Raw genomic sequence first — 25,304 nt, 5'->3', positions numbered from 1 at the left:
AGCAAGAGATGGAGGGAAGGACTCCAGCCCATCAGTGGCAGGACAGTGGTGGGCAGTTTGCAGACACTTGTGATCCGCATTGCAGTGACTTCTATCTAAGGTCATCAGCTGGTGCAAATTGGACTCGGGCAACTGGTGGATGGTGAGTGGATGGAAAGACAGGAAGGGTGGTTCCTGCTGGAACACCCTTTGGTAACGCTGCTGCCTTCATCTCAGCATTATCTGGCTGAATTTGCCTCTTCATCTCAGCATTATCTTGCTGGATTTGCCTCTAGCTATGGAATGCTGTCTTCACAAAAGAGAAATCGGGAGGAAAAATACCTATTTTTGTCTTGGTGCCCTGAGTTCTGTTTCTTCATGGAATCTTGGAATCTGAAAAAGCATTCGTATGCATGTATGCACGTATGCCTGTTGTATTTGTCTTCAAAATATGCATTTCTATAGCTTTGGTAGTAAAGAGCTCTTAAAACCAAAGAAGTTGAGGCTGACTTAATTGTTTAATTTCCTGTGACTTTCAGTAAAAGCTTTAGCTTAGGTTCTGTTAAACATAGAATAAGAGGACGTTTATGCTCTGTAGCTCTGTTTCAAGCAGAATCAGGAGTTGTGTTCCTGAGGGGCTGGCTGTGGCAAATAAGTGAAGTCAAAGCCAGGTTAAGCTGAATGCCCTTAAGAACAAGCAGACCTTTGCTCTGCCCCGCTGCAGCTGTATATTTAGCCTGTGTGCCCTTTCCAATTACAGCCAGGAGAAGACACCCGAGGAGGAATGTAAGTCATACCCGCCCTGAGTGCTGCCCTGGGATCCATCACAAAGTGCTTCTCGAGCCAGAAGCAGTGCCTTGGTAACTTCTCTCCATAAAACTGACCCCTCCCTCCCTGCCTCCCTCCTTCTTGGGGTTTAACATTTACCACGTCCACAGCCTCGTCCTGCACACGGCTGAGCTTGGTGCGTGCCTTGCTCCTGGTGCATCCTGCGCCCAGCCCCTGGTGCCTCTGTACCTGCTGTGCTCTGCCTGCTTCTCACCAGGGCACTGCAGTTGTTTCTCATGCAGGGTCCGTCCTGTCTCCAGATAATCCCTTCTGGTGCTTCTTTGGAGGCCTGATGTGAGGACAGCACCATGAAGCAGTCTTCAGTTGTTATTTGGAGTCCCCTCTATGGATTTATCCTAATTTGCCTGTGTGCTGCCAGGACCGTGGCAGTTCTGGCTGCGATGTTCCTAATTACAGGGAAAAAATGGTCTCTGAGGCATCCTAAATATTTGGGCCGATAATATCAGTTTCCTTTTAACTGAGCGCACTTGAAGATACGATCTAGGTTGTCTGTTTGGGAATAGCAAAGTGGGAGTAAGGGATTGATTGTGGTTGCTGAAGCTCTCATCAAAGAGAGAAGTCCCACACAGCCAAAATCACTGCTGTGGTCACTTGTGCGGGTCTGGAGCAGCGATGGGTGGCGTGGATTCTGCTGAGCTCCAGGGCATCACAGTGGCACACGCTGAGCATGGCTTTTGAGGGACCTGCAAGCAGGATCTCACAGCTGGGAGGCATCCACCTGGTCTTCTAGCAGAGTCAGGTCTGTGTGCAAGCACCTGGTTCCTTCTTGGTGGTACAGAGCTCCAGCTTGCAAAGAGAAGGTAATGACAAGTAGCAGGAAAGCTTCCCCTGAGCTATGAGTAGGTTAAATATCTCAGTGCTTACTCTAGCAGAATAAAAACCGCTTTGAGGTGTCGATTGCTGTGACCACTTCCCCTGCACGCATGACCTGGGGCAGTGAGTGACAGTTTGCAGTTCCCATCTGCAGCAGTGCTGCTCCTCTCCCTGCCCAGCGCATACCTCAGCACAGCCGAGTTTTGTTGTTTTTTCCCCTAAGTTGTTGCTCAGTGTCAGGGTTTCCTGTTGCTGACAACAGCTGTGCTGGAGATGAGTGGAACCTGCTACTTCACATTCGGTCTATGGTTACAGGCGTGCAGGACATGAATGCATTCAGCATTAAACCACCACTGCAGGGGTGAGCTTGTCTTTCAGAGAGGCATCCCGTCCTGTGCACGTCCTCACTGCACGTGTCTGCTCGGGGTGGGGGCATGGCTTCGTGGAGGGAGAACATCCGTCCCCAGCTTTGCCCGTTTGCTCATGCCAGCTGCGTGACAAATGTCCCTGAGCAACTGTCCTCCTGCATGTCCCTCCCATAACTCAGCCAGGCATGCGGAGGCTGGAGCTGGTGAGTGCCTGGGTCACTGCTGTGCTGGAAGGGTGGAGGGTGAGAGAAACCCCCACCTGCCCAGCCCCCCCCAGCTCCCAGCAGCAGTAGGCAGTGGGGCATGTGCAGCACTGTGCCCCTGCCCGCACCCAGCCGTCCCACCGCATTGCATCATTCCTCCTGCTTGCTGCCTCGACACGCAGCCACTGATGGGACTTGCCCAGAGATTCTCCTGTGGGAACATGCACGAGAGCTGTGCACGTACAATAGATGTGCTTTGGGAAGTTGCACCAGCCCGTTGCATTCTGCTCCCTCTTCCTTAGGGAGAGACCATTTGTTTGTCTTTATGGAGACAGTGGTAAATAAGCAGCTCAGGTAGGTGGGATTCCTCCTTGCTCTCCTTAATTCCTTATCTGGAGCAGGGCATGGGAAGGCAGCTACTCAGGCTTTCAGCGTGCAAGATTCAGAGGCATTAACATGCTGGCAGTGATTAATTACCACAGCCCACTGATGTGACTGTACTTGAGCAATTGGATTAGGTGCAGCTGCGCTGGGGCTCACATCAGCAGGTTCTTGTTGGAGCTGTGATGTAGCTGGCCACACAGAAGTTATTCCTAGGGCAGCTGCACTCCTGGTCCTGCAGTGGGCAGTCAGCAAGGTCCTGTGGCCGGCAGGAGCTGTGTTGCCCAGGTCTCACTTTCAGCCCTGTCTTCTGGCCACTCTGTTCTGCCTTCGTGCATATGAAGCAGTGCATATCCTTAGCACATCAGCAGGCCTTGTGGTTGCACGGAGGAGTCAGCTCCAGAATTGTGTTGGCAAGTCAGCATCATATCAGCATCACCCAGCAGGCCCGGCTGCGTGCTCCAAGATGGGGATTTGGCATCAGCAATCAGACATCAACATTGGCATGTGCGCTGAGCACCAAGGCCAAAGCAGATGTTGATCCCAGCTTTGATGTTTAATCCAGCGTTTTGGAGGTTCAAAGTGGAGACCCAAAAGAGCTCTTACAGAAGCAGGAGGATAAAGAGAAACTCGGTATTTTCATAAGATCAGACAGAGCAAAACATCCTGAAATTCAGGACTAACCTGAACCTTTGTGGTGGTTCTGCCAAACGCAGCAGCGCAGATCCTGCCGGAGGAGGGAATGCTGCTGTGCGGAGAAACTGGGGTGGCCTGGCCTGATAACCTGAAAGCAAGAGGATGAGCCCTGCAGCATGGTGATGCCTGCAGAGCAGAGAGCAGCGGTGCAGAATTCTGTTTGATTTTTGGCTCTGTTCTGAGCTTGCATGAAATGGCAGAATCATGGAATGGCTTAGTTTGGAGGGGGCCTTAAAGATGTCTGGTTCCAACTCACTGAAGCAGGCAGGGATGCCAACCACCAGCTCAACTGCCCAGGATCCCACCCAGCCTGCCTTGAGCGCATCCAGAGATGGGGCAGCCTGTCCCAGCACCTGGCTGGACAGCAGGCTGTTGGCCTTTCTGATCCTCTCTGGCTCCGTGCTAGTCACAGCTAGTCACAGCTCATGGGAGGTGATCCTGAACGCTCTTATCTGCTACCTGTGACTGAGCAGTCTCAAAACAAGTGAGTCTGCGCTTTGCCCGTCACCGCATGTGAAATAGTTTGGCTGTAGCTCTTGAACTCCCCCAGAGGCGTTGTGCAGGTGCCCGTGCTTTTTCCACCCTCCCACGTTGGTTCTGTGTGTCTGCACTTGTATCCAGACTCACAGCTCTGTGCTGTGCACAGGTGAGGATCTCTCATGAAGAGACCATAGCTGGGGGCCTTGCTCTGCTTCTGGGAGCTGCCCTGCCTTTGGTCCCAGCACAGTGTGAGAGCCTGGCACCTCTTCAGCTTATTGTTTGGTAAGGAGCTGTATTAAAGAGATTTCTTGGTGGTGTAATGCTGTTCTTGCTTCTCCTGGCTTTTCTTTTGACAATGGCTACAGAATTCTTCCTGTACCTCCATTGTGCTCTGCTTCTGGGTACAGAGACTGTTCTGTGTTTTTCCTAAATGGAATTTGGAATTGGTGTGACCTGCAATTGTCAGACTAGATCTGCACAGCCTGAGTTGCTTGGCTGAGGGGCACGGGCAGTGCCTGCTGCCTGCTCCGGTGATTCTTTCTGCAGTGGGTGATGACTTCATCTTCCTCTCCTGCTGGCCACAGATATCAGGGACTGGCTCCTTTCTGCCCAGGCATTGCTATCCATCCCACAGGAATGCCCTGGGGCAAATCACAGAGTTGGTTTCACAACACAGAACCACACCATGGCAGTGTGTGGTTCCTGCAGCCTTGACAAATGGGGGGCATTGCTGCTGTGGGGACACGGTGCCCACCTCTGCAGGTGTGGCTGTAGCTCTGCATGGCTGCTGCTGGCTGGCTGGCTGTATGTCCTGCTGTCTGCACGTCCATCCCACGCAGGTGTGGAGGCTCAGCTGTGAGCAGCAGCCGTGTTTCTGTGCTGATACCATCTCAGCTCCACAGCAGCCACATTCCTCAGCTGCCGCCTTCCTCCCCTGGCTGCAGCCTCTGATCTGCCCACGCTTGCAGCACGGCTGCTCTCTAGTCCCTCTGCAGCAGGACCTTCCAGCGATGGGGGTGCAGGCAAAGAAGCTCATGGACAAGGTGCTATGGGTGCAGGCTCTATGGAGGCTGAGAGCCTCTTTCTACCTTCTTATAGCTCTGTGCAGAGTGACAGTGCCCTGGTTTCCCACTGTGGCAGTCAGTGGCCTCACCAGAGGCTCCTTCAGAGCCTTGTTCTGTCTCCAGAACTCATTCAGAACGAGATGTGCAGAGCACGTTGGGAGTTCTCTTCTTGTTGAGGTGACTTCAAGCTCATCCAAATTCACCACGTCCAAAATTCATCCACATTCCTGTGCCATTTGATGTGTGTTGGATTCTCATCTCCTGACAAGGCAGGGAGCTGGTAGGAGCTGGAGCCTGCAAGAAGTGAGGCTTGCTTTTACTGTTCCATTTCTGGTGGTGACAGTGTCTGGAGAGGCAGCTCAGGTGTTTGACTCTGGGTAAAGACCACAGTGTTGCCTTTGGGAAGAGCCTGGATTTGGTTTCTCTGTTACTCAGCCCGATGTGCTCCTGCCCTGGGCTCTCCTGTGGCCCAGCATCTCACACTGACCCCCTCCCACCTGATTCCCAGGGCTTTCCAGCACTGTTTTCTACCTCTGCTGTTTCTCCTGCCTTTCACTTGAGGGCTTTTTGAGACTGGCAGTGCTCAGATCAGGTATTTGCCTGACAAATGCTGCACCAGAGGTTACTGTGTTCGACTTGCAATCCCACTGCCCACTCTGTGCAGCCGCGTGGCCTCCGGGCAAAGCATGCTGCAGCAATGGGTGGCGGGCTGCAGGGTTTGGGGATGGATTAGGTTTCATCTTGACAAGCAAACAGCTTCAGGGGCGAGGAACGCTAAAGCATCCTCAGCCCAAGGACTCAGTGTCCAGAATAGCACAAGCTCTGCGTCAGCCTCAGGGCGCCCACAGCGAGCTCCAGCTTTGTTCGTTTGCTGGGTGGATGCAGAACCCGCCCTGTGATGGCTTTGCACAGGGCAGCTCCCAGCCCTGCTCGCACGCTCTGCACTCAGGGCAGCAGGAGGTGTGTGAGGGCAGCCAGGCGTACACCCCCATGTGGGAGCTGTACTGGGGGCTGTGGCTGGTGGTCGTGAGGCAGGCAGGGTTTGCTCTGGGAATTCGGAGCTGCTGCTCTCAGCCTGGGAAATGAAGGGTTGGTTAAAGGTGCCTGAGCACCTGGGTCCACGGCAGTCCAGTTCCAAGTGTGCTCTGTGGCCTCACATGCCTAGCTTGCTCGGGTCTGATCCTAGATTGCATGTTGCTGGCCCCAGAGTCAGGCATGAATACTGGCTAATCCCAAAGGCTGGAATAGAGTTTTGAGAAGCCAGGCTATGGGGTGGAGGAGAGGAAGCATCTGTAAGCATCTGTCATGCATCGAGTATCAAAGGTTTCTAGGGGCCTTCATGCTGAGTAATCAGCATTTAAATTTGCTGCTGCCCCAGCCTGAGCTTGCCTCCAAAGCCTCCAAAGACCCCTCTGCACTGTGCTCTGCCACCAGCTGTGTCTGCCCGGAGCCTGGGGCCAGTGGGTGCTCCAGGAGCAGCATAACTGTGTGCACGGAAAGCAGGAGGGTCTGATTACTCTAGAGATGCTGTACATCAGGGAAAGAGCTGGGAAGTGTTAACTCTTAGGGTTTAATCCAAAAGCGAATTAAAACAAACGGGGTGGAAGGTAGGAAGCCCGGCGTCCATCACAAGGAGGTCTGTGCGTGCTGGCTGGCTGGCTGGGGATTGCAATTAGTTTGCTGATGGGTTTCCTTTCCTCACCCAGGTTGCCAGGACCCTTAGGATGAGGCTGCTGTGAGGAGTGGCAGATCCGCTGCCTGCACTGCCGTGCCTGCACACCCCACCCCGCGTCCCTCCTCCGGCTGGAGCGCCGTCTGAGAGCCACTGGGCAGAATGACTGTTGGATGTGTCCTGCAGCCCCCATTCCTGGGGAGGACTTTGCTCCCAGTGCTGCTGCTTGCAGCCTCAGCTCACTGCCACTGGCCCAGCGAGCCGGCAGAAGTGCTGAAGGACTGGGAAAACCAGCTGGAGGCCTCCATGCACTCCGTGCTCTCAGACCTCCGAGAGACTGTGCCGGCTGTGGTGGGGATACCAGACAGCTCCGCCGTGGTGGGCCGCTTCTTCAGAGTCTCCATCCCCACAGATTTAATTGCTTCCAATGGAGAAGTAGTCCAGGTGAGAAATGGCATTCCTTGGGGATCATTTTCAGCTGTTGGTGGGGTTACCATGAGAGTGCAGTGAGTTGCTGCAGAGCTCCCTTGAGGCTTTGTAGGGCTGCAGAAGAAGGATGGAGATCTTTCTCACCTCGTTGCAAAGTTTCTTTCCTCTACGGTAAGGCAGTCTTTGGGCCGGTTGCTCAGGTTTGTTGGCTGCATTTAAGCTGTTAAAGCACACAGCCCCTGGGACGACAGGCGTGTTCCTGGGGAGATGCTGCCTCGGGATTGGGGCAGCTGTGGATTGCCTGAGTCTGCCGCCGTGACACTCGGGGAGCTGCTTCACTATGGAAACAAAATATTGTCAGACAAACAGGCTGTGTTCTGGGAGCAGGGCTCTGTTCTGAGTTTGACGTAGTCTTTCCTGACCTTGTCCCTAAGTCCTCTTGGGAAGATGAGAACCTTTCTTTTTGTCTGACCTACTGGCACTGCAGACACCCAAAAGCCAAGCTTTGTAAGCGGTCCTGGGGGCAAGGAAGTGTTGAGACAGCCTGGAGGAGGACAGACGTGCTGCCAAACAGATGCTTGTTCAGCTCTTGTCCTTTTCTGGAAGGGTGCTGAGAAGTTGTCTCAGCATCTGCTGGGGATGGAGAGCTCAGGAAAATTCTGTTTTTGAAAGAAAGCACACTTCCAATCTTAGGGGTTGGTTTTTTTTTTTTTTTCAGAAAGTAGAATTGAAACATACTTTTAAAAATCCATTTTTGGAAAATGTTGTAACAGGCCAACCTTCGAGTGCCTTTCAGAAGATCAGAGGGAGATAGAGCAACTCAGGAGGCAGCCTGACGTCTCAGCCTCTCCTTGCAGGCAGGTTTGTTTTAGCTGTGCACGCTGTTGAGCAATTACATCAGTCTGGATTCACGATCTCACTGTCTCCAGCTGTGGGATTGCAGCATCCTGATGGCAGGTAGAGAATCTGAAGAATGCATCTGTTATTGACGGGCTGTCTGTCAGATGGGGGATAGAGACGCGCGGTGGGTGAGCCCTGGGGCTACCTGGAGGTGGGGTGGGCTGGTTTCAGAGCAAGGCTTGTGATGATTGATTAACCTGGTGGAGGGTGGTGGCGGCTGCCCTACTTGAACCACTGCCAGGTGGGGGTTCGTTAGCACAGGACACTTATGTGAGGGTACCAGGCTTCAGCTTTGGAGGGAGCAGACTCTTCAGTGTGGATCTTTGTGAGCAGGAGAGTTGTTCAGGGCTGCTGTGCCCATGAGCTCTGCCTGGTTCATGGCTTGGTGTGTGATGGGCGCTGCTGCACATCTCACATCTCCTTCTGTGAATTCACTGGAGGAAACTGTGAAGATCTTGAGTTACAGAAATGATCGCTTTGTTTTTGAGTTTTGTTGCAGGCTGGCTTGTTTTGATGTTGTCTAATGGCTACTTTGACAGCAAGAAGGCATTCTCAGTGCTTGTTCAACACCACAGCTTCTCTTCCTGGCACAGCAGTCTTTGATAGCTGTAGGGTGGCTCTGTGGTACGTTATTTCAGCCCCATCTAGCAGCTCTGAGCAATACTTCTGCCACTGGTATCGAGGAGTCTTTGCTGATAGCAACAGATGCTTGGAGAGCAGCAAAGGGAGCGTGCTGGAGTGGGACTGGAGGAGCAGTTGCTGGTTGGGATGTAGCTCAGCAAAGGCTGGGAGCAATTTCCACACTCATACGTGGGTTAGCCTGAATGCACGTTGCATCTGTTCACCTTGAAATTGATTTTAAAAGTGAGGCAGGCTCTGTGGCAGTGCTCCTGGCCTCACTTAGCAGGCATCTGGAAGGGCTCTCCCTTGCACCGAGAGCTGTGTTGGCTGCTGAGCGAGGCCAGCCTTCCCAATGGGGATTTGATTCCTGGCGTACATAGGCAATCCTGGAGTGCTGGGGTGCTTTCAGGGCAAGCTGCTCTGCTCTTTTTCTCAGGCTGCCTGAGCCAGAGCAGTGATAACATGGTGCATTCAGGGTTTTTCACACAGAGGGTGGTGAGGCACTGGCACAGGTTGCCCAAGGAGGCTGTGGGTGCCCCATCCCTGCAGGCATTCAAGGCCAGGCTGGATGTGGCTCTGGGCAGCCTGGGCTGCTGGTTGGCGACCTGCACACAGCAGGGGGGGTTGAAAGTGGATGATCTCTGAGGTTCTTTTCAACCCAGGCCATTCTAGGATTGCATGATCTGGATGATGCTAAATGGGGTACTTGACCCCTAATGAGAGAGAGTAGGGACACCCTTTTGAGGTGTAGCAGTGAATCAGTGCTTACAAGGAGATGTACTTGCCTACGTTCAGTGCCCTTAAATTTCTAGGAAGCTGGATATCATCTCATTTAAAAAAAAAAAGAACAATTGATACATGACATCCCCAAACCTCAGGAGCCTGAGAGTGGTGTGGCTGCTCCATGTCTAGGCAGTTCCCACTGATCATTTGTAGGCTCCGTCCTCACTATGGTGGGGAGCCCCTTGAAGCTGCCTCCCGGCTCCTCTCCCTGCTCGTTAGCAGATTCCAGCCGCCTGTAGACAAAGTAGTTTTCTCTGCATACTTTGTTGTGGGCTGGAAACAACGGGCAGCATTGGCAGCGCTGCGGAGGAGTGCCTGGCAGGCGCCTGCCCAGCTGCGTGGGCTCACTGCACAGTCAGGTAGTGCTGCTGCCAGCAGGCACCAGTGCTTCCCTGCTACCCCCTGCCAGCTTCGGAGCAGGTGAGGTGCTATGGCTGAGCACAAAAGCAAGTTTATTCCAGTGAGCTGGGGCAGCTCATCAGAACTGAGGTGGATGTGCAGAGAAAGGAGCAAAGCCTGACCTGTTGCATCTCTGCAGCCAGCAGGGCAGCGTGCTCAGCTGCGTCCTGTTGCTGAGAAACTCATCGCACCCAGGATGAAAACAGTTGGATTTCCTGCTCTTATTGCTTCCATTTGAAGGCTGTTCCAGAATTGGGCTGCTCTGATTAAAAATGCGACTGCTAGCCTAAATTTAGAGATAGCTAGAAATATTTGTGCTGCCCTTTAGCCTGAATCTCTCTTCCACCTTCATAATATTTACTTCCTTTATGTATTTAAAAGTGACAGGCATGTTCTCCTGTCTTGATTTGGTTAAATTAAACAAGCCAATCTCTTTAGTCTTTCCCCATAAAATAAGCTTTCTTTTCCTCTCCTCATTTTGCAGCTGTCTCCTGCACCTCTTCCAGCTTGAGTTTATTTTTCTTGTGGGTGCCTGACCAGAGCTATACAGAGTACTGCAGGCAAAATGTTACTGGAGCCTTGTATAAAACTTCCTTTTCTCTGCTATAAATACCCCATCCCATAATTGTGTGCTTTTCCATGTCTGCCTTTGGCTCAAACCCGATGTGATCAGCTGGAATACCCAGAGCTGTAGTCTTTCTCCTTCCAGTTCAAGAGGTCCCAGAAGAGCACATTAGCCAAGGTGAGTGGTGTGGGATTTGATGTTACCATTCTTGTTCTCAGTGAGGTCTGGGAGTGCAACCTTTAAGGTTGTCCCATGCTCCCTGTGTGAAAATCTATGCCTCCCATCGCTGCCTGAGTGACAGCAGATAATCAGTGCAAGGGCAGCAGCACCAACACTTAGAGCACTGTTGCCACAATTTGGAACAGTGGCTTTTGCAGCAAGTGCAGCTCTCTGCTCTCAGCACCCCCACTCACATCAGGAAAGCCAACGCCAAGTTAAAACCAGACAAAGGACAGCATTGACGTGGTGATTGCCCCCGTCCTGGCTCCAAGAAGCTGATCTGGCTGCTGGGGAAGCTGTTGCAAAAAGCATCTGATGTCTGCAGGAGAGGCTTTCTGGTGCCAAACTGTGAACCAGAGGCATCGTTTCTCCAATCTGGTTGCAGGAAACAGGAGACATCTGGGCTTCCAGCGTCTCTCCAGGAACACCGGGCAGTGCCCCCAGATCTGAACTTAACGTGCAGTCACAAGGCATGCAGCTCAAACACAACTGTTAGGTCGTTTCCTTAAACTTCTGCCATTTGTAGCCGTGCTTGGTAGAGCCAGGCAGAGCTGGGGAGCACAGTGGCAGCGGGGGTGGGGAGTGGATCAGGCGTGGGGCAGGTCCCAGCAGCACATCTGCACAGCCAGTGTTGAAGAGAAGTCTCCAGGTGAGCACGGTGGACTCCTCCTGGCCTTGGCTTCTGATGTGTTGGTTGTGCAGTGCACGGCCTCACTGGGCCTTTGTGGGGAAGGTAGGTGGAGCACATAGCAGGGCCCCAAGGAGCTGCTGCTCTGTGCAAGCATAGCTGGTGGTGAAGTGATTACAGCAGCAGAACGAACTTAGGCAGCTGCTGTGCGTGGTGCATCTGTGCTGAGGGCTGGTGAGGCCATCTGAGCGCCGGGTATCAATCTGGGCAAACAAAGTCTTTGCTTTCCAGGCAGGAGCCTGATCTTTCCAAAGGTTGTTCTGCTTACCATTTGCTGGAGTGGCTCTTGCTACACAGCTTTGCTCTCACCAGCCCTCGGGGGGCCTTGTTTTAGGGTTGGGTTGCAGGAGTCCTGGCATTAGAATTGGCCATCAGTGCCATGCCTCAGTGTCAGCACCAGCCCCGCAGAGCAATGAGCGAAGGGTGCCGGGCACACCGAGCTGCATGGAAGGGAAACACTTCAGCAGCTTCACCTCGCTCCCCTGTTTCCTTAGACCTTGACTAACTGACAGATGAAGCAACAGCAGCTATTTACAGTGGCTGTGCTGGGATAGAAGCGATGTCTGGAGCAGGTCCAGGCAAAGGGCTTCTTGGGCAGGGCGCTGCCTGAGAGCGATGCTGCAATTGGGGCGATAAGAAGAGCTGATAAGGCTGCTGTTGGGGGGCCGAGAGACTGCTTATCTCCTTCCTGCAGCAAAACAGTTGGGGAGTTTGGCATTTTCAGTGCACGCTTAGTAACAAGCTCTGAATTTGGAGGAGTGGAAAATGTGACTCAATCTAATTATAAACCAGCACTTCAGACAGGCTGGGAAGTTCCTTGTTTTGTCCTGCTCGGCCGGGCTGCTGCCCTGAGCATCCAGGGAGACTGAAGCAAGGGAAGCAGCAGCACCCTGTGCACAGCCTGACCCGGGGCTGCCAGCTCTGCTCCCCTCTCCTTGCCCCTCTCCCCAGTTCCCTGTGATGTGCTGGTGGCAGGAAGAAAGCTCAGTGCTGGCAGCACCAAGCCCCCAGTGCTCGGCATCCCCACCCCCTGGTATTTTTGCTTCCCTTTGCCCTTTTGCTTACAGAAAGTTGCTCTGAGGGAAGATCCTGCCCCGAGCTGCGTTTTGAGGCCATGTCAGGCTTTTCCTGCCCCACATTCACCCCCAGCCATGCCACAGGGCAGCGCGTGGGCCGCACTGTGACAAAGCGGCTGCACAAACCGCAGCCACGGGCCCCATCAAAGGAGGGTTTCTTGGGACGCTCCGTGTTCCTCCATGACCTCCGGTGAAGCAGCCGCTGTGTTCCCTCGCCCAGGCCCAGTGGGGCTCTGAATGGTGCCCTTATAGCAGGAGTGAGGGCATGGCAGGGAATGGCATGAGCTGGGGGCGGCCGCCTGGCACAGGGCCAGCGGGTGGCTCAGGCAGTGCTGGGGGAGCAGAGCGGGGCGGCTGCCTCTGTGTGATGTGGCTGTGTGTGTGCTGCCACGGAGCAGCTCTGTGCTGCCTGCACACGCCTCGCTCCCAGCCTCCATGGGCAGGTGGGGAGGCTCAGGCTGACCCTGGCCGTGCCCTCTCCTGCAGTCCTGCAGGGTGCTGGGGCTCAGCTGATATGTGGACACGGGGAGAAGGGGCGGCGTAGAGCTGCAGGAGCACCCCTCAGCCCTGGGACTTTGTAGGAGAGGGCATGGGAAGTGGGAACGTGGAGTCCTCGGCTGCCCTGGGTAGCGAAGGTCTCGCAGCACAGGGCTGGGGAGTCTCCCTGCTGCCCCCAGCATTCACCTCCACCCAGCAGGGCTGTGTCCTGGCACCATGGCCGTCCTGGCATGGAATCACTGCCTGCTTTCTGCAGGATTCCATGGGAGGAGGAGGACTGAATACTTGGAGGATTAGAGGGGACTTTTGTAAGCAAGAATGCAGGTTTTTTCTGCCTGAATTCCCTTGGAGGCAGCAGCTCTGCTCACAGCTTGTTTGCTTGTCTTTGTCTCGTTGGCTACAGGGCTCTGAGCTCCAAGTTTGAAAAACAAATCAAATGGAGCTATCTTAGTTTATGAGCTGCCTGCCTGCTCCTGGCCGGCCTAAAAATAACAGCAGTGCGTGTGTGCTGGGAGCGGGGTCTCAGAGCCAGCCAGACCCCTGTGTGGATTTAAAATTACTCGTTTTGTGATGGTCTGCAGCATGCTGCCAGGCTGCTGTAACCTTTAGCCGATAAGCATTGGTTTACAATTATCTCAGCTATAGGAAAAACAAAAGCAGCCCTCTTTTCTTGAGCAACAGAAGAGTTGTTTTGAAAGCAGAACTCTGCAGAAAATTATGGGGCTTAAGGCTGATATTTATGGTGTGAGTGGAAAGCTGGGAAACTGTACATGAAAGCGAGAGATCCTGAATCATTAACCTTGCATTAACCATGTGCAGCCTCGACAAATACTGTCGGAAGCGATATTGGAAGGAAGTGCTGATAGAAGAGTCTGGAGCCCTGCTCACATGCAGCACAGTTCCCTAACAGCAGTGATGTGACCAGGACAGACCTACACAGAGGGCTCTGCTGGAGCCTAACACGAGTCCTTAAGGTTGTGAGTTCAGTCAGACCTGGGGCCAGCAGCATCCCCACGAGGTTCTGCTGGTGGTGCCAGCAGTGCATTTCTCTCAATATGCTTCAAGGGGGAGCAGGAGAGAAGTTGGTCCTGAGCAGTTGGCCTCCACCTCCAGGACTCTGCCATGTCTGCCAGAAGAAGCTGTTAAAGTAAAGCTGGTAAAGTCGTTTTCAAAGCAGAAACAGTCACAGTGAGCCATGTCTCACTCTGTTCTTTTGGCACATGAGGTTGGGCACTATTTCTGAGTCAGTCTGGTTATCCAAACAGCAATGTGAGGAGCACACAGGACTGTTGGTTGTGTGCTGGGAGCCTTGTACGGCAACTTGGGTTGTACAGCAGCCACAGGGAAAAGGGAGCAGCCGAAGCCCTGGCTCGCAGGGAAGCTCAGCAGCACGTGACCCTGTATTAGTGGCTTACAGAACACACGGATGAGGGAGTCTCACATACAGCCTGAAACTACACGTCCTGCTTGCATCTAACCACTCGCTATTAAAATCTGTGTTCTTCTTGACTGTGTGAGTCTCAGCAGCACTGTGGCCACATCCTCGCGTGTGTTTGCTCCTCACAGGTGTGTTGGTGGCTCCTGGTTCTGGGCAGGCCCTGCCACTGTCCCCACCTGGAGCAAAGAGTGCCCGAGGAAGGACAGCCTGTCCTCACTGAGGGGCCAGCCCATGGGCTCAGCTGGAGGGCTGCTGCTTCTTGGGGCTGCCAGGATCATGGCAGCTCCTGTCCCTGCTGTGGTGGGGAGGAGGGTGCCAGCACTGCCAGAGCCTGCTGCTTTCTGCCTGGCAAAGGGGTGAATAGCAGAATTGGATGGGAGGGCATCACATCTTGGGCCCTGGGCCTGGATGGGCTAAATCAGCGTGCAAGGTCCTTGGGACTTTCTACTTCTGGTACAAACAGGAATCTTTATTTTCTGCTCTCTGGCTTAGGCATTAACTAAAAGATGTGCTAACAGCTTTAAACTCTGCTCTGCAAACCATATCATGCCTTGTGACACACTTTCTGGCCTGCCCAGGCTGGCGGAGCGGGGCTGATTCCTGCAGCCCTCTGCTGCTTTGGCACAGAGCGTCCTCATGCTGCTCCCAGCAGGTTCCCAGCCCCTGTGCTATCCTTGCAGACAGCCTCCTTTTGCTCTCCTTACCCTTTTGAAGTAGCAGCTTTGTTCTTAGCAGATGAAAAGCACAAAAGTAGCCAGTGGAAAGAGACGTGGTTGTGGTGCAGCTCTGTGAGCCTCTCTGGAGAGCTCTTGGGCACCCAGGTTTTCAGAGCAGGGCCCTGTGAGGCTGCTTTCCCTGTGGGACTGGTGGAGCAGGCCTGGTACTGCTGCCAAGGGGAGTGGGCTGCTCTCTGCATGGGCACTGAGCTGGGGAACCAGACCAGGGCCCCCAGGGATGACCGGTGCCTGCTGAGAAAGAGGGAGCTGTGATCCTGCATTGCATTCTGCCCATCTGCACCTCGAGCCCTACAAAAAAAGCATTGCTATGACCTAAAAGCCGTAAGTAAACAGTGAACTGGAGTCCTGAGGCGTCTGTGGTCTGCAGCTTTATTTCTTGTCTGTGAAAGCAAGTTACTGTATGAAAGTGAAATCCTGCAGGCCAGTGACCTTTGCAGCGCTTGATGAGATCCTGTGGTCCTTCAGGTCTTAGGGACCAGTGCACCCTGCAGAGCCTGTCCTTGTCACCGTGCCGAGGGGATGACACCGGCTGCCCCGCTCCCACCAGGCTGTTCCTTCCCCAGTTGTTACCTTTCAGGTTTCTTCTTCTCGAGCCTTTTAATTAACTGTTATTGTTGCTATAATCTGTCCTGATGCCGTACTTCTAAAAGCGCCTTCTTCTCTTCTTTGGCAGGTCTCCGAAGCTGGGAAGGAGTCCTTGCCTTCGTGGTTACACTGGAATGCAGAGAGCAGCTCCCTGGAAGGGCTGCCCCTGGACACGGACAAGGGCGTCCACTACATCTCGGTGACCACGCTGCAGCCCTTCCCCAACGGCAGCTACGTGCCGCAGGCCGCCAACGTCTTCTCCGTGGAGGTGCACCAGGAAGACCACAGTGAGCCGCAGTCGGTTCGAGCAGCAGCCCAGGATTTGGGCGACGCCGCGCCGTTCGTGTGCGGTGCAGAGGAGCCGGTCACCATCCTGACCGTCATTCTGGATGCCGATTTGACAAAAATGACACCAAAGCAGAGGATCGAACTTTTAAACAGAATGAGAAGCTTCTCGGAGGTGGAGCTTCACAACATGAAGTTGGTTCCCGTTGTAAATAACAGACTCTTTGACATGTCGGCCTTCATGGCTGGGCCGGGAAACGCAAAGAAGGTGGTGGAAAACGGGGCCTTACTCTCGTGGAAACTGGGCTGTTCTTTGAGTCAAAACAGCGTCCCCAACATCAGCAAGGTCGAGGCCCCGGCGAAAGAAGGGACTATGTCTGCCCGCCTCGGCTACCCTGTAGTCGGCTGGCACATCGCTAACAAGAAACCTCACCTCCCAAAAAGGATGCGGCGGCAGATCAACGCCACCCCCACGCCTCTGACCGCTGTCGGACCTCCCACCACCGCCGCTCAAGAGCCGCCGACGAGGATTGTCCCCACGCCAACATCGCCCGCCATCGCTCCCCCCACGGAGACAACGGCCCCGCCGGTCAGGGAGCCCATCCCGCTGCCGAGGAAGCCTACGGTCACCATCAGGACGAGGGGCCCCATCGTGCAGACACCCACGCTCGGGCCGATCCAGCCGACCAGGCTGGCGGAAGGCACCGGGACGGTCTCCGTGCCCATTCGCCCCACGATGCCCGGCTACGTGGAGCCCACCGCCGTGATCACGCCGCCCACCACCACCACCAAGAAGCCCAGAGTCTCCACTCTGAAGCCCGCCACGCCGTCCACGACGGATTCCTCCACGGCGACAACACGCAGACCTACCCGGAGGCCCAAAACGCCCCGTCCCACCAAGCCTCCCAGCACCACCCGCTCCCCGATCTCCAAGCTGACCACCGCCTCCCCTCCCACCCGCGTCCGCACCACCACCAGCGGCATCCCCCGGCCCTGGGAGCCCAACGAGCCGCCCAAGCTGACGAACCACATCGACAGGGTAGACGCGTGGGAGGGGACTTACTTTGAGGTGAAAATACCCTCAGACACTTTCTACGATAAGGAAGATACCACCACGGACAAGCTGCAGCTGACCTTGAAGCTGAAGGAGCAGCAAATGATAGAGGAGAATTCGTGGGTCCAGTTCAACAGCACCAGCCAGCTCATGTACGGCATGCCGGACCGCAGCCACGTGGGGAAGCACGAGTACTTCATGTATGCCACCGACAAAGGGGGGCTGTTTGCCGTGGACGCTTTTGAGATCCACGTCCACAAACGCCCGCATGGGGACAAATCCCCAGTGAAGTTCAAGGCCAGGCTGGAAGGAGACCACAACGCGGTGGCAAATGACATCCACAAGAAGATCATGCTGGTGAAGAAGCTGGCCCTGGCGTTCGGCGATAGGAACAGCAGCACCATCACGGTGCAGGACATCGCCAAGGGCTCCATCGTGGTGGAATGGACCAACAACACGCTGCCTCTGGAGCCCTGCCCCCGCGAGCAGATCCGGACTTTGAGCAGAAAGATTGCGGATGACTCCGGGGGGCCGAGCCCGGCTTTCTCCAACATCTTGCAGCCGGAGTTCAAACCTCTGAACGTGTCGGTGGTGGGCTCCGGCAGCTGCAGGCACATCCAGTTTGTCCCCGTGATGAAGGACGGCAGGGTGATCTCGGAGGCAACGCCGACGGTGGTGGCTGGGAAGGACCCCGAGAAGAGCAGCGAAGACGACGTGTACCTGCACACCGTCATCCCCGCCGTGGTGGTGGCCGCCATCCTGCTGGTGGCCGGCATCATCGCCATGATCTGCTACCGCAAGAAGAGGAAAGGCAAGCTGACCATCGAAGACCAGGCCACGTTCATTAAGAAGGGCGTGCCCATCATCTTCGCCGACGAGCTGGACGACTCCAAGCCCCCGCCGTCCTCCAGCATGCCCCTCATCCTGCAGGAGGAGAAAGCCCCGCTGCCCCCCCCAGAGTACCCCAACCAGAGCATGCCCGAGACCACGCCGCTCAACCAGGACACCGTGGGGGAGTACACGCCGCTGCGGGACGAGGACCCCAACGCGCCGCCCTACCAGCCGCCCCCCCCCTTCACCGCTCCCATGGAGGGGAAGGGCTCCCGCCCGAAGAACATGACCCCCTACCGCTCCCCTCCGCCCTACGTCCCCCCTTAACGAACGGGACGCTCGGGGGGAGACGGGGCCTCCGGTCCCACACCGCTGCCGCCTGCGGGCCGGCCGCCCCCTTGCCGGCCGGGAAGCCGCCATCCCAGCCTGCTCCCCAGCAGGCCGCCCTGCGGCTGTGCCCACCGTGCCGGAGTGCCCGCGGAACCCGGGGGGACACTTGTTTTATTTTTGCCTAACAAGCTTTGGTTTTATTTTATTCATAGAAAAATTCTCAGCTCGAAACCGCCTTTCTGGCGGCGGGCTTCCAGGCACGGCTGGGGCCGGCGCGGAGGGCAGGGAGGGGGGGACGAGCAGGCAGCACTGGGGTGGCACTCTGGGTCTCCGCTGTTTGCCTTTAACACTAACTGTACTGTTTTTTTCTATTCACGTGTGTCTAGCTACAGGACGTAACATGAAAGGTAGCCTAAAAAAATAATTAAATTCAAGGGACTTTCTGAAGTCGATGTTTTAAGTTTTTACATTTAATCTGCTGTTTACCTAAACTCATGTATAGTTCTGGGGGCGCGGGGGGGAAGCGCTACGCTGCAGATAAGCTCCAGGGGTGTCGTAGGCTTAGGTAGAGGGGTGGCCATAGAGGACAGTCGGCCCTGGTGCTGGGGGCAGCGGGCTCTGGCTTTGTTTCCTCGGTTTTATTTTTTAATCGAAGCAATCCTGTTTCTCTCACGCATCACAACACAGCACAGGTCAGCCTGGTGCGGGGGCACTGCAGGGAGGCGAGCCAGGCCCCGCGTGTGCCCACATCGGCCTGTGTGCACAGCAAAGCCCTGGCCGTGGGGTGTTGGGGAGCTGGGAGATGTTCTGCAGCACAGTGCCTCCATGGCCGGGGCTTCATGGGGGGCGATGCTGGGTGGGCCGCATGGCTGTGTGCACAGGGCTGGGGGCTGGCTGCCGGGAAAGGTGGGGGGGGGAAAAAAAAGAGGATAAAAAGGAAAAAGAAAAAAAGGGAAAAAAAAGGAAAAAAAGAAAAAAAAAAAAAAAAGCGCCAGGAATAGCGAATGGTCGGAACAATCGGTGAAGTCTCAAATCTAATTTTTTTACTAAATTTTTGATACAGCCTCAAATTGTTTTATTAAAAAAGCAAAAGCATTAAAGATGGGTAACGCTGACAGCACTCTGTTGGGCTCCGCTTCTTGGGGCGGGATCCCGCCGGACCCTCCGCGCTCCGTTCCCTGCCCTGCGGCTCCGCCCCGCCGGGTCCCTCCGCGTTCTCCGCTCCTCCGCCCCGCGACTGGCGGCGCGGCACCGCCCGCGTTATGGCGCCCCCTGTCGGCCGCGCCGCCCCACGTCCCGCGCCCCGCCCAGCGCGGCGCCGCCATGTCGGGAGCGCCGGGCCCGGGAAGAGCCCCGCTGCCCTGCACCGCCCGCGCCGCCGCCCACCTGCAGCTGCCCGGGGGAGCCGAGGCGGCGCGGCCCGGCGTGGCCGTCATTGACGTGCGCTTTCCCTGCGGCGGCGCGGCTGACGTGAGTGCGGGCCGGGGACGGGCGCTGCGGGTGCCGGCGGCGTAGCGGCGGGGTACCGCTCGGGTACCGGTGGGATGCCGGTGGGATGCCGGGGCCGTGACCGCGCCGCCCCTTCAGGTGCACGAGATCGTCTTCAAGAACTTCTACACCGCCTTCCTGAGCGTGCGGGCGCAGCGGGCCGGGCCGCCGGGACCCCGCAAGTGGCTCACCTGCCTCCGCGACCTGCGGCTGATGCCGTGCCCGCACACGGAGCTGGGCGCGCAGGAATACTTCTCTCTCCGCCGTTCCCAGGTCCGCCCCGGGCACGCGGCCGCCCCCGGCCGCCCCCCACCCGCCTGACGCCCGCTGTCCCCCCGCAGATGCTGTGCGACATGGAGCAGGTGACGGCGCTGCGCTTCATCCTGCGGCAGCCCTCCCCGGCGTGGCTGCACTTCGGAATCGAGGAGCTGCAGCTCTTCCCTCCTGGCAGCAAGGTGACCCCGGGGAGCCCCGAGCGCGGGGACCGCCCTGGGGTGCTCGAGGGGAAAGGGGGGCGTGGGGCCCGGGGTCCCCGGCGTGCCGCTCCCTGGGCGCTGCGGAGTGATGCTCGTAGTGCCTGTAGCGACATGGAGGATTGGCGGGTCCAAACTGCGGCGCGAGGGTTGAGGGCGGGATAGAGGCCCTCGTGTGACCCTTTGGCTCCACCGCAGACCTCCCCACAGGACGTCCCTTCCTGGTTGTCCCAGCTGAGCCCTCCGGAGCGACCCCTCAGCCTGCACGGGGTGAGTGGGGCTGTCCCGTGCCGTGGGTGGGGCTGCCGGTGGGTGCCACCCTGTCCCGGGGTGCACGGGTTGGTCCTTCCCATCCATCACATGGCCCACATTGTCCATCTGCAAAGCGCACAGCTGGTGGCTGCTCCAGTGCTGCCAGGCCTTCTGACCCCAACAGATTGTGGCTTGAGCGCTCCATTCCCAGCGGATGTACCGAATCACGGTACCCAACCCCTGGGCGCTTCCAGCCCCCTCCTGGCCCTGCTGGCACCAGGAATCATTCCAGAGCCCCAAAACCACTGCCCGGTGCTGGAAGCAGTTTGCAGTTCAGAAGAAAAATACCCACTGAGACGTGCAGCTCGAGGTGGCATTTAAATCAGCTCTTCCTCTGCCTGGGGACCGGGGAGGCCTCGCGAGCAGAGGCAGGTGGCAGAGGGAGGCTGACTGGTTGACTGGCAGGTCTGGGCCAGGAGGTGACCATGGAGACCATCACAGCCTGCAAGCACCAGTGTTGGGCCTGCTAGGTGGCTCTGGGTGAGCAGAGTCCAAGGAGAGTTGGGGCAGACGCCCATGTCCCCGCGGGTTGTCACCGTGTGTCCCCACGTCACGCTGGGGTGGGAGGGAGAGGACATGGGGAGCATCGCGCAGTGCTGTGCTGGGAAAAGAGGACTGAGTTTGAGCGTCGTGGTTGCTGAACCTTGGTGGTGCAATTAGGTCTTTAATCATTAGCTAATTGCTGCTCTGGACGCCCGCCAGCGGGGCCGTGCCACCCTCAGGGTCACCGTTTCCCAGCCGCCCATCAGGGCTGCTCTGCGGGCGCTGTGGCCGTGGCTCGGTGCTGCCGTGCGGCCTGCACGAGGGCTGCCCCGGCTCTCCCGGCCCTTCCTGCACCGCTCCCGCTGCCTTCCAGGAGCTGCCCGACCCGGAGAAGGTGGCGGCGGAGGTGCAGCAGATGTGGGCGCTGACGGAGGTGGTTCGCGCTCGGCAGGCGGCTGCGCGCATCGGGCGCTTCGACGTGAGTGCGGTGCTCACCCGCAGCACCGGCGGCTGCGGGCCCGGAGGGTGGCCGTGTGCCGCGCTCCCTCAGCGTTGCAGGGACCCAGCGTGCCGCGTTCCTTCCGCAGGTAGACGGCTGCTACGACGTCAACCTGCTGTCCTACAGCTGAGCCCCGCTGGCTGCTCGCGGGACCGGCGCGGATGCTGCAACCGGTGGACTCCGACCCGGCCTTTGCCCCACTGCCTCCCGCGCCGCCCGCCGGCCGTGCCCCACGGCCCCTCCCGCGGCTCCGTCTCCACCACCCGCGGGCTCGGTTGGGGCCCGGCCCCCACGCGTTCCGCGGCCGTGGCTCCGGATAAAGGCTACTACCGCGCTGCCGCCTCCGCTCGTCTGTGCGGGGCCGGGGGCGGGGCGGGGGCGGGGCGGGAAGGCGGCATGTCCCAGGCGCCCCGGCGGGGCGGGCCGAGCCGAGCCGTACCGAGCCGCGCTGCGCTGAGCCGGGCCGGGGCCGGAGGATGCTGCGGGCGGGGTGCTGCGCCGCGCTGGCCCGTCGCCACCTGGGCTCGGCGCCGGTGAGTGGGGCCGAGGGGAGAGGGGAGAGCCAGCCGTGCTGAGCTAAGCCGGGCCGGGCCGTGCCGCGCAGGAGGGGCTGAAGCGGACGCCGCTGGACGCGCTGCACCGGGCCCGCGGCGGGAGGATGGTACCGTTCGCCGGCTGGAGCCTGCCCGTGCAATACGGCCGCGGGCACCTCGAGTCGCATCTGCACACCCGGCGGCACTGCTCGCTGTTCGACGTGTCCCACATGCTGCAGGTAGCGGGAGGGGGGCCGGGGGCCGCAGGAGGGGTCCCGCTGCACCACCTCACTCCCAGCCCCTTCCAGACGCGGGTGTACGGGCGGGACCGCGTCCGCTTCCTGGAGAGCCTGGTGGTGGGCGACATCGCCGAGCTGCGTCCGGGACAGGTATGGGGGTCAGCGGGTGGCAACCGGGCAACGGGTGCCCAGCATACGGCCCTGTGGGGGACGGATGCCCCGGCACAGGGTCCCCCCCGTCCCAGCACCTACCCCACAGGGCACCCTGACACTGCTCACCAACGAGCACGGTGGCATCGTGGATGACCTCATCGTCACCAACACGGTGGAGGACCACCTCTACGTGGTGTCCAACGCAGGCTGTGCTGACAAGGACCGGGCTGTCATGGAGGTACGGGCAGGGCTGGGGCAGGGCAGGGCCCCCCAACCTGTCCCCACACTGCAGCCCCATCCCCGCAGGGCAGAGCAGCAGAACTGAGGGCGGCTGGCGGCGATGTGCACCTGGAGGTGTTGGACAACGCACTGCTGGCACTGCAAGGTAGTGGGTCCCCATGCTGGTGGCACTGGGTCTCATCCCACCGGGCCCGATGCACAGTCTTGCACCACCCATCTCGGTGCTGCCATCCCCAAGGCTGATGCCTGTCCCCTCCAGGGCCCTCCATGGCACAGGTGCTCCAGGCCGGGCTGCCAGATGACCTGACCAAGCTGACCTTCATGACCAGCACAGCCACCACCGTCTTTGGCGTGCCGGGCTGCCGTGTGACACGCTGTGGCTACACCGGCGAGGACGGTGTGGAGGTACGGGGCACCGCGGGGCACCATGGGGCAGCTGCTCCCTGCAGGGCGCTGTGCCCCCTGACCACCCCATCCTGCACAGATCTCAGTGCCCGCAGGACGAGCCGTGGAGCTGGCTGAACGGCTGCTGGGCTGCCCCGAGGTGTGGCCGGCAGGGCTGGCAGCCCGGGACAGCCTGCGCCTGGAGGCCGGGCTCTGCCTCTACGGCAGCGACATCGATGAGAGCACCACGCCAGTGGAGGCCGGGCTGCTGTGGACCCTGGGTAGGTGCAGGCCGTGTCCCATTGCCAGGCCTGAAATGCAGGTCCCAGCTGCCAGGCCTGAAGCACAGACCTCCCGGTGTCAGACCCAAAGCGCAGCCCTTCAGTGCCAGGCCCAAAGCGCAGGCCTCAGCCCTCTGTGCCCATAGGGAAGCGCCGGCGCGCAGCCAAGGACTTCCCCGGTGCAGCCATCATCATGGAGCAGGTGAAAGAGAAGCCAAAGCGGAAGCGCGTGGGGCTGACATCCGTGGGTCCCCCCCTCCGTCCACCTGCCGCCATCCTGGGCCCCGAGGGCACACCTGTGGGCACGGTGACCAGCGGCTGCCCCTCGCCCTCCCTGGGCAAGAACATCGCCATGGGCTACGTGCAGGCTGCGCACAGCCGCCCCGGCACCACGCTCACCGTTGAGGTGAGGAAGAAGCAGCACCCGGCGCTGGTCACCAAGATGCCCTTCGTGCCCACACACTATTACATGGCCAAGTGAGACCTGCCTCCATTAAAGCCCCTCGCCCATCTCCCGCCTCGTATCTGGCGCTGGGGCAGCACAGGGCGGTGGGGGGTGCAGTCCTTTAATGGCGCGGTGCTGGCGGTGGGCGCTCCTCATTCGCGGTGCGTCTTTCCCGGCTCAGCTGCCGTGCCGTCCCTGTGGAGATGGGGGCATCAGTGGGGGGACAGGGAGAGGGCGGTGGGTGCACCCAGCTGGGGGACGCAGAGCAGGGCACACGGAGATGGGGACAGGAGTGGAGGATGCAGCCAGAGGGAGGGCACAGTGATGGACTGGACTGGGGGGGATATACTGCAGCAGAGTGGGCGTAGGGGCACAGAATGGGGGGGAAGTAGGGGAGTGTGGGGGTGGCGGGATGCCCTGGGCTGTGGGCACATAGGGGGGCACACCAGGGTGGGGACTTACACTGAGGGCACATCCTGAGGGGCAGCGGGCCGGGGGCACAGCAGGGAGGCACACAGAGGGTGGGCACACACAAGGACACAGCAATGCGCGAGGACCCAGAGGGAATGCGCTGGGGTGGCGGCAGGGGGAGGGCAGGCGGCTCCGGGGACACAGCAGGAGCTGCGTGCTGGGGCTCGTTGGTTTGGAGATGCGGGACGAGGACAGGCACCGGGAGGTAGTGGGACAGCGGCAAGGGGGGGGCAAGCAGCGGGATACACAGCTGTGGGGACCCGGGGAGGGGGGAGGCGTTCGCTGGGACGCGCCGGGACGGGACGCGCGGTGCCGGGCGGACTCACCGGGGCGGGCAGTGCCGCTCGGCGGCGCTTTCGCGTCGGGCGGGGGACAGCGAGTGTGCGCGGGGCCGTGCGGGCGCCGGGCCGCCGTCGGTGCCCGGGGCGGGGGGGCGGCGGGCGGCCGGGCGGTAGCAGAGCGCGGCCACCTCCTCGCCGTAGGCGCGCCACGCCAGGCGGGTGGCCATCAGACTGAGCCCCAGCCACAGCAGCAGCAGCTGGCACAGCGCGGCACGCACGTCCTGCGTCGCCCACTCGGCCGCCAGCTCCCGGCCCAGCGCGCCCAGGGCCTCCCAGACCGCCGCCATCGCCGCCGCCGCCGTCGCCGTTACCGGACGGGGCGGGGCGCGGCGCGGCGGGGCGGGGCGGCGGCATGGCGGGTGCGCGCTACTCCCGGCAGCTGTGCGTGCGGGGCCGGGGGCGGCGGGGTTCGGCCGCTCGCTTTCCTGTCGCTGAGCGCCCGCCGTGCCCCACAGGTTGGTGCTGGGAGACGGCGGGCGGCGGCTGCGGGAAGCCGCGGTGCTGGTGGGGGGGCTGCGCGGGGTCGGAGCGCAGGCGGCGGCGGCGCTGGTGCTGGCCGGGGCGCGGAGGGTCGTCCTGCACGAGAGCGGCGCGGCGCGGGGCGGGGTGCAGGTACGGTGTGCGGGGTCACGGCGATGGTACGGGTGCTGCTGGGGGCTCGGTGTGGGTGCCGTCCCTTTAAATGGGTCCGGGGGGTTGGGAGAACGCGTATGGGTACAGGGATGCATCCCGGTGCGTGGATGGGTCTCAATAAGGGATGCGAGTTGCTCGGTAATGGTTATAGGTGTGGATCCTGCTGATGGCGTGGTGGTACGGTGCGGGTGGGGGTGCTGGTGGGGCGTGGGTATGGGCGAAGGTTCCGGGAATGAACACGGGTACAGGCTGGGTGCTGATAATGAGTGCGAGTACGGGCAGGGATCCCATTAATGGGTGTGGATGTGGGCAGGGTCCCAGTAAGGGGTACGGGGATGGGTGGGGGTCTGCGGAGCGGAGCTCGGCTGTGGGTGCGAGATGTGGGG

The 25,304-nt window shown here is 58.8% G+C and overlaps 4 protein-coding genes across 9 annotated transcripts in view; 3 read left to right on the top strand and 1 right to left on the bottom strand.

Annotated features, from left to right (window-relative positions):
* DAG1 (dystroglycan 1) overlaps positions 1–18,390 on the top strand; it is a 37,889-nt gene extending 19,499 nt beyond the window's left edge. For all 5 annotated transcript variants that reach the window (XM_042880484.1, XM_042880482.1, XM_042880480.1 and 2 more), the window contains exons 2-3: positions 6,540–6,949; positions 15,532–18,390. In XM_042880484.1, the coding sequence (XP_042736418.1) occupies positions 6,668–6,949; positions 15,532–17,940 (2,691 nt within the window). In that variant the 5' untranslated portion in view covers positions 6,540–6,667 and the 3' untranslated portion in view covers positions 17,941–18,390. The remainder of the gene's footprint in view (positions 1–6,539; positions 6,950–15,531) is intronic.
* An 876-nt stretch (positions 18,391–19,266) lies between these two features.
* On the top strand, positions 19,267–21,533 carry NICN1 (nicolin 1). Of its 2 annotated transcripts, XM_042880324.1 has the most exons (6): positions 19,267–19,413; positions 19,531–19,704; positions 19,773–19,886; positions 20,103–20,174; positions 21,073–21,177; positions 21,287–21,533. In XM_042880324.1, exons 1-6 carry the CDS (start codon positions 19,267–19,269, stop codon positions 21,326–21,328), a joined length of 654 nt encoding a protein of 217 aa, XP_042736258.1. In that variant the 3' UTR covers positions 21,329–21,533. The 2 variants fall into 2 exon arrangements, with proteins under 2 accessions (XP_042736258.1, XP_042736257.1); XM_042880323.1 differs by lacking the exons at positions 21,073–21,177; positions 21,287–21,533 and having other exon boundaries at positions 20,103–21,066.
* Positions 21,534–21,658: 125 nt separating this feature from the next.
* AMT (aminomethyltransferase) lies at positions 21,659–23,540 on the top strand. Its single transcript, XM_042880321.1, has 8 exons — positions 21,659–21,731; positions 21,803–21,970; positions 22,040–22,120; positions 22,230–22,361; positions 22,430–22,508; positions 22,623–22,768; positions 22,848–23,028; positions 23,175–23,540. Exons 1-8 carry the CDS (start codon positions 21,675–21,677, stop codon positions 23,507–23,509), a joined length of 1,179 nt encoding a protein of 392 aa, XP_042736255.1. The 5' UTR covers positions 21,659–21,674; the 3' UTR covers positions 23,510–23,540.
* On the bottom strand, positions 23,518–24,572 carry TCTA (T cell leukemia translocation altered). Its single transcript, XM_042880322.1, has 2 exons — positions 24,271–24,572; positions 23,518–23,668 (listed from the first exon to the last, which is right to left on the bottom strand). Exons 1-2 carry the CDS (start codon positions 24,570–24,572, stop codon positions 23,626–23,628), a joined length of 345 nt encoding a protein of 114 aa, XP_042736256.1. The 3' UTR covers positions 23,518–23,625.
* Positions 24,573–25,304: the final 732 nt, after the last annotated feature.

This window comes from Lagopus leucura, unplaced genomic scaffold (genome assembly GCF_019238085.1).
Source record: "Lagopus leucura isolate 7727_CA_CO unplaced genomic scaffold, USGS_WTPT01 Super-Scaffold_100026, whole genome shotgun sequence".
In the NCBI taxonomy this organism is placed as follows: domain Eukaryota; kingdom Metazoa; phylum Chordata; class Aves; order Galliformes; family Phasianidae; genus Lagopus; species Lagopus leucura.
This window is presented reverse-complemented; position numbering and strand designations above follow the sequence as displayed.

Bases quoted from the DNA above. Each gene is read 5' to 3' on its own strand.
- NICN1 (XM_042880323.1), top strand. From the start codon at position 19,267: ATGTCGGGAGCGCCGGGCCCGGGAAGAGCCCCGCTGCCCTGCACCGCC. The intron at 19,705-19,772 runs GTCCGCCCCGGG...GTCCCCCCGCAG, and splicing joins TCTCTCTCCGCCGTTCCCAG to ATGCTGTGCGACATGGAGCA. The intron at 19,887-20,102 runs GTGACCCCGGGG...GCTCCACCGCAG, and splicing joins TCTTCCCTCCTGGCAGCAAG to ACCTCCCCACAGGACGTCCC.
- AMT (XM_042880321.1), top strand. From the start codon at position 21,675: ATGCTGCGGGCGGGGTGCTGCGCCGCGCTGGCCCGTCGCCACCTGGGC. The intron at 21,732-21,802 runs GTGAGTGGGGCC...CGTGCCGCGCAG, and splicing joins GCCACCTGGGCTCGGCGCCG to GAGGGGCTGAAGCGGACGCC. The intron at 22,509-22,622 runs GTAGTGGGTCCC...TGTCCCCTCCAG, and splicing joins CGCACTGCTGGCACTGCAAG to GGCCCTCCATGGCACAGGTG.
- TCTA (XM_042880322.1), bottom strand. From the start codon at position 24,572: ATGGCGGCGGTCTGGGAGGCCCTGGGCGCGCTGGGCCGGGAGCTGGCG. The intron at 23,669-24,270 runs GTGAGTCCGCCC...CCATCTCCACAG, and splicing joins GAGCGGCACTGCCCGCCCCG to GGACGGCACGGCAGCTGAGC.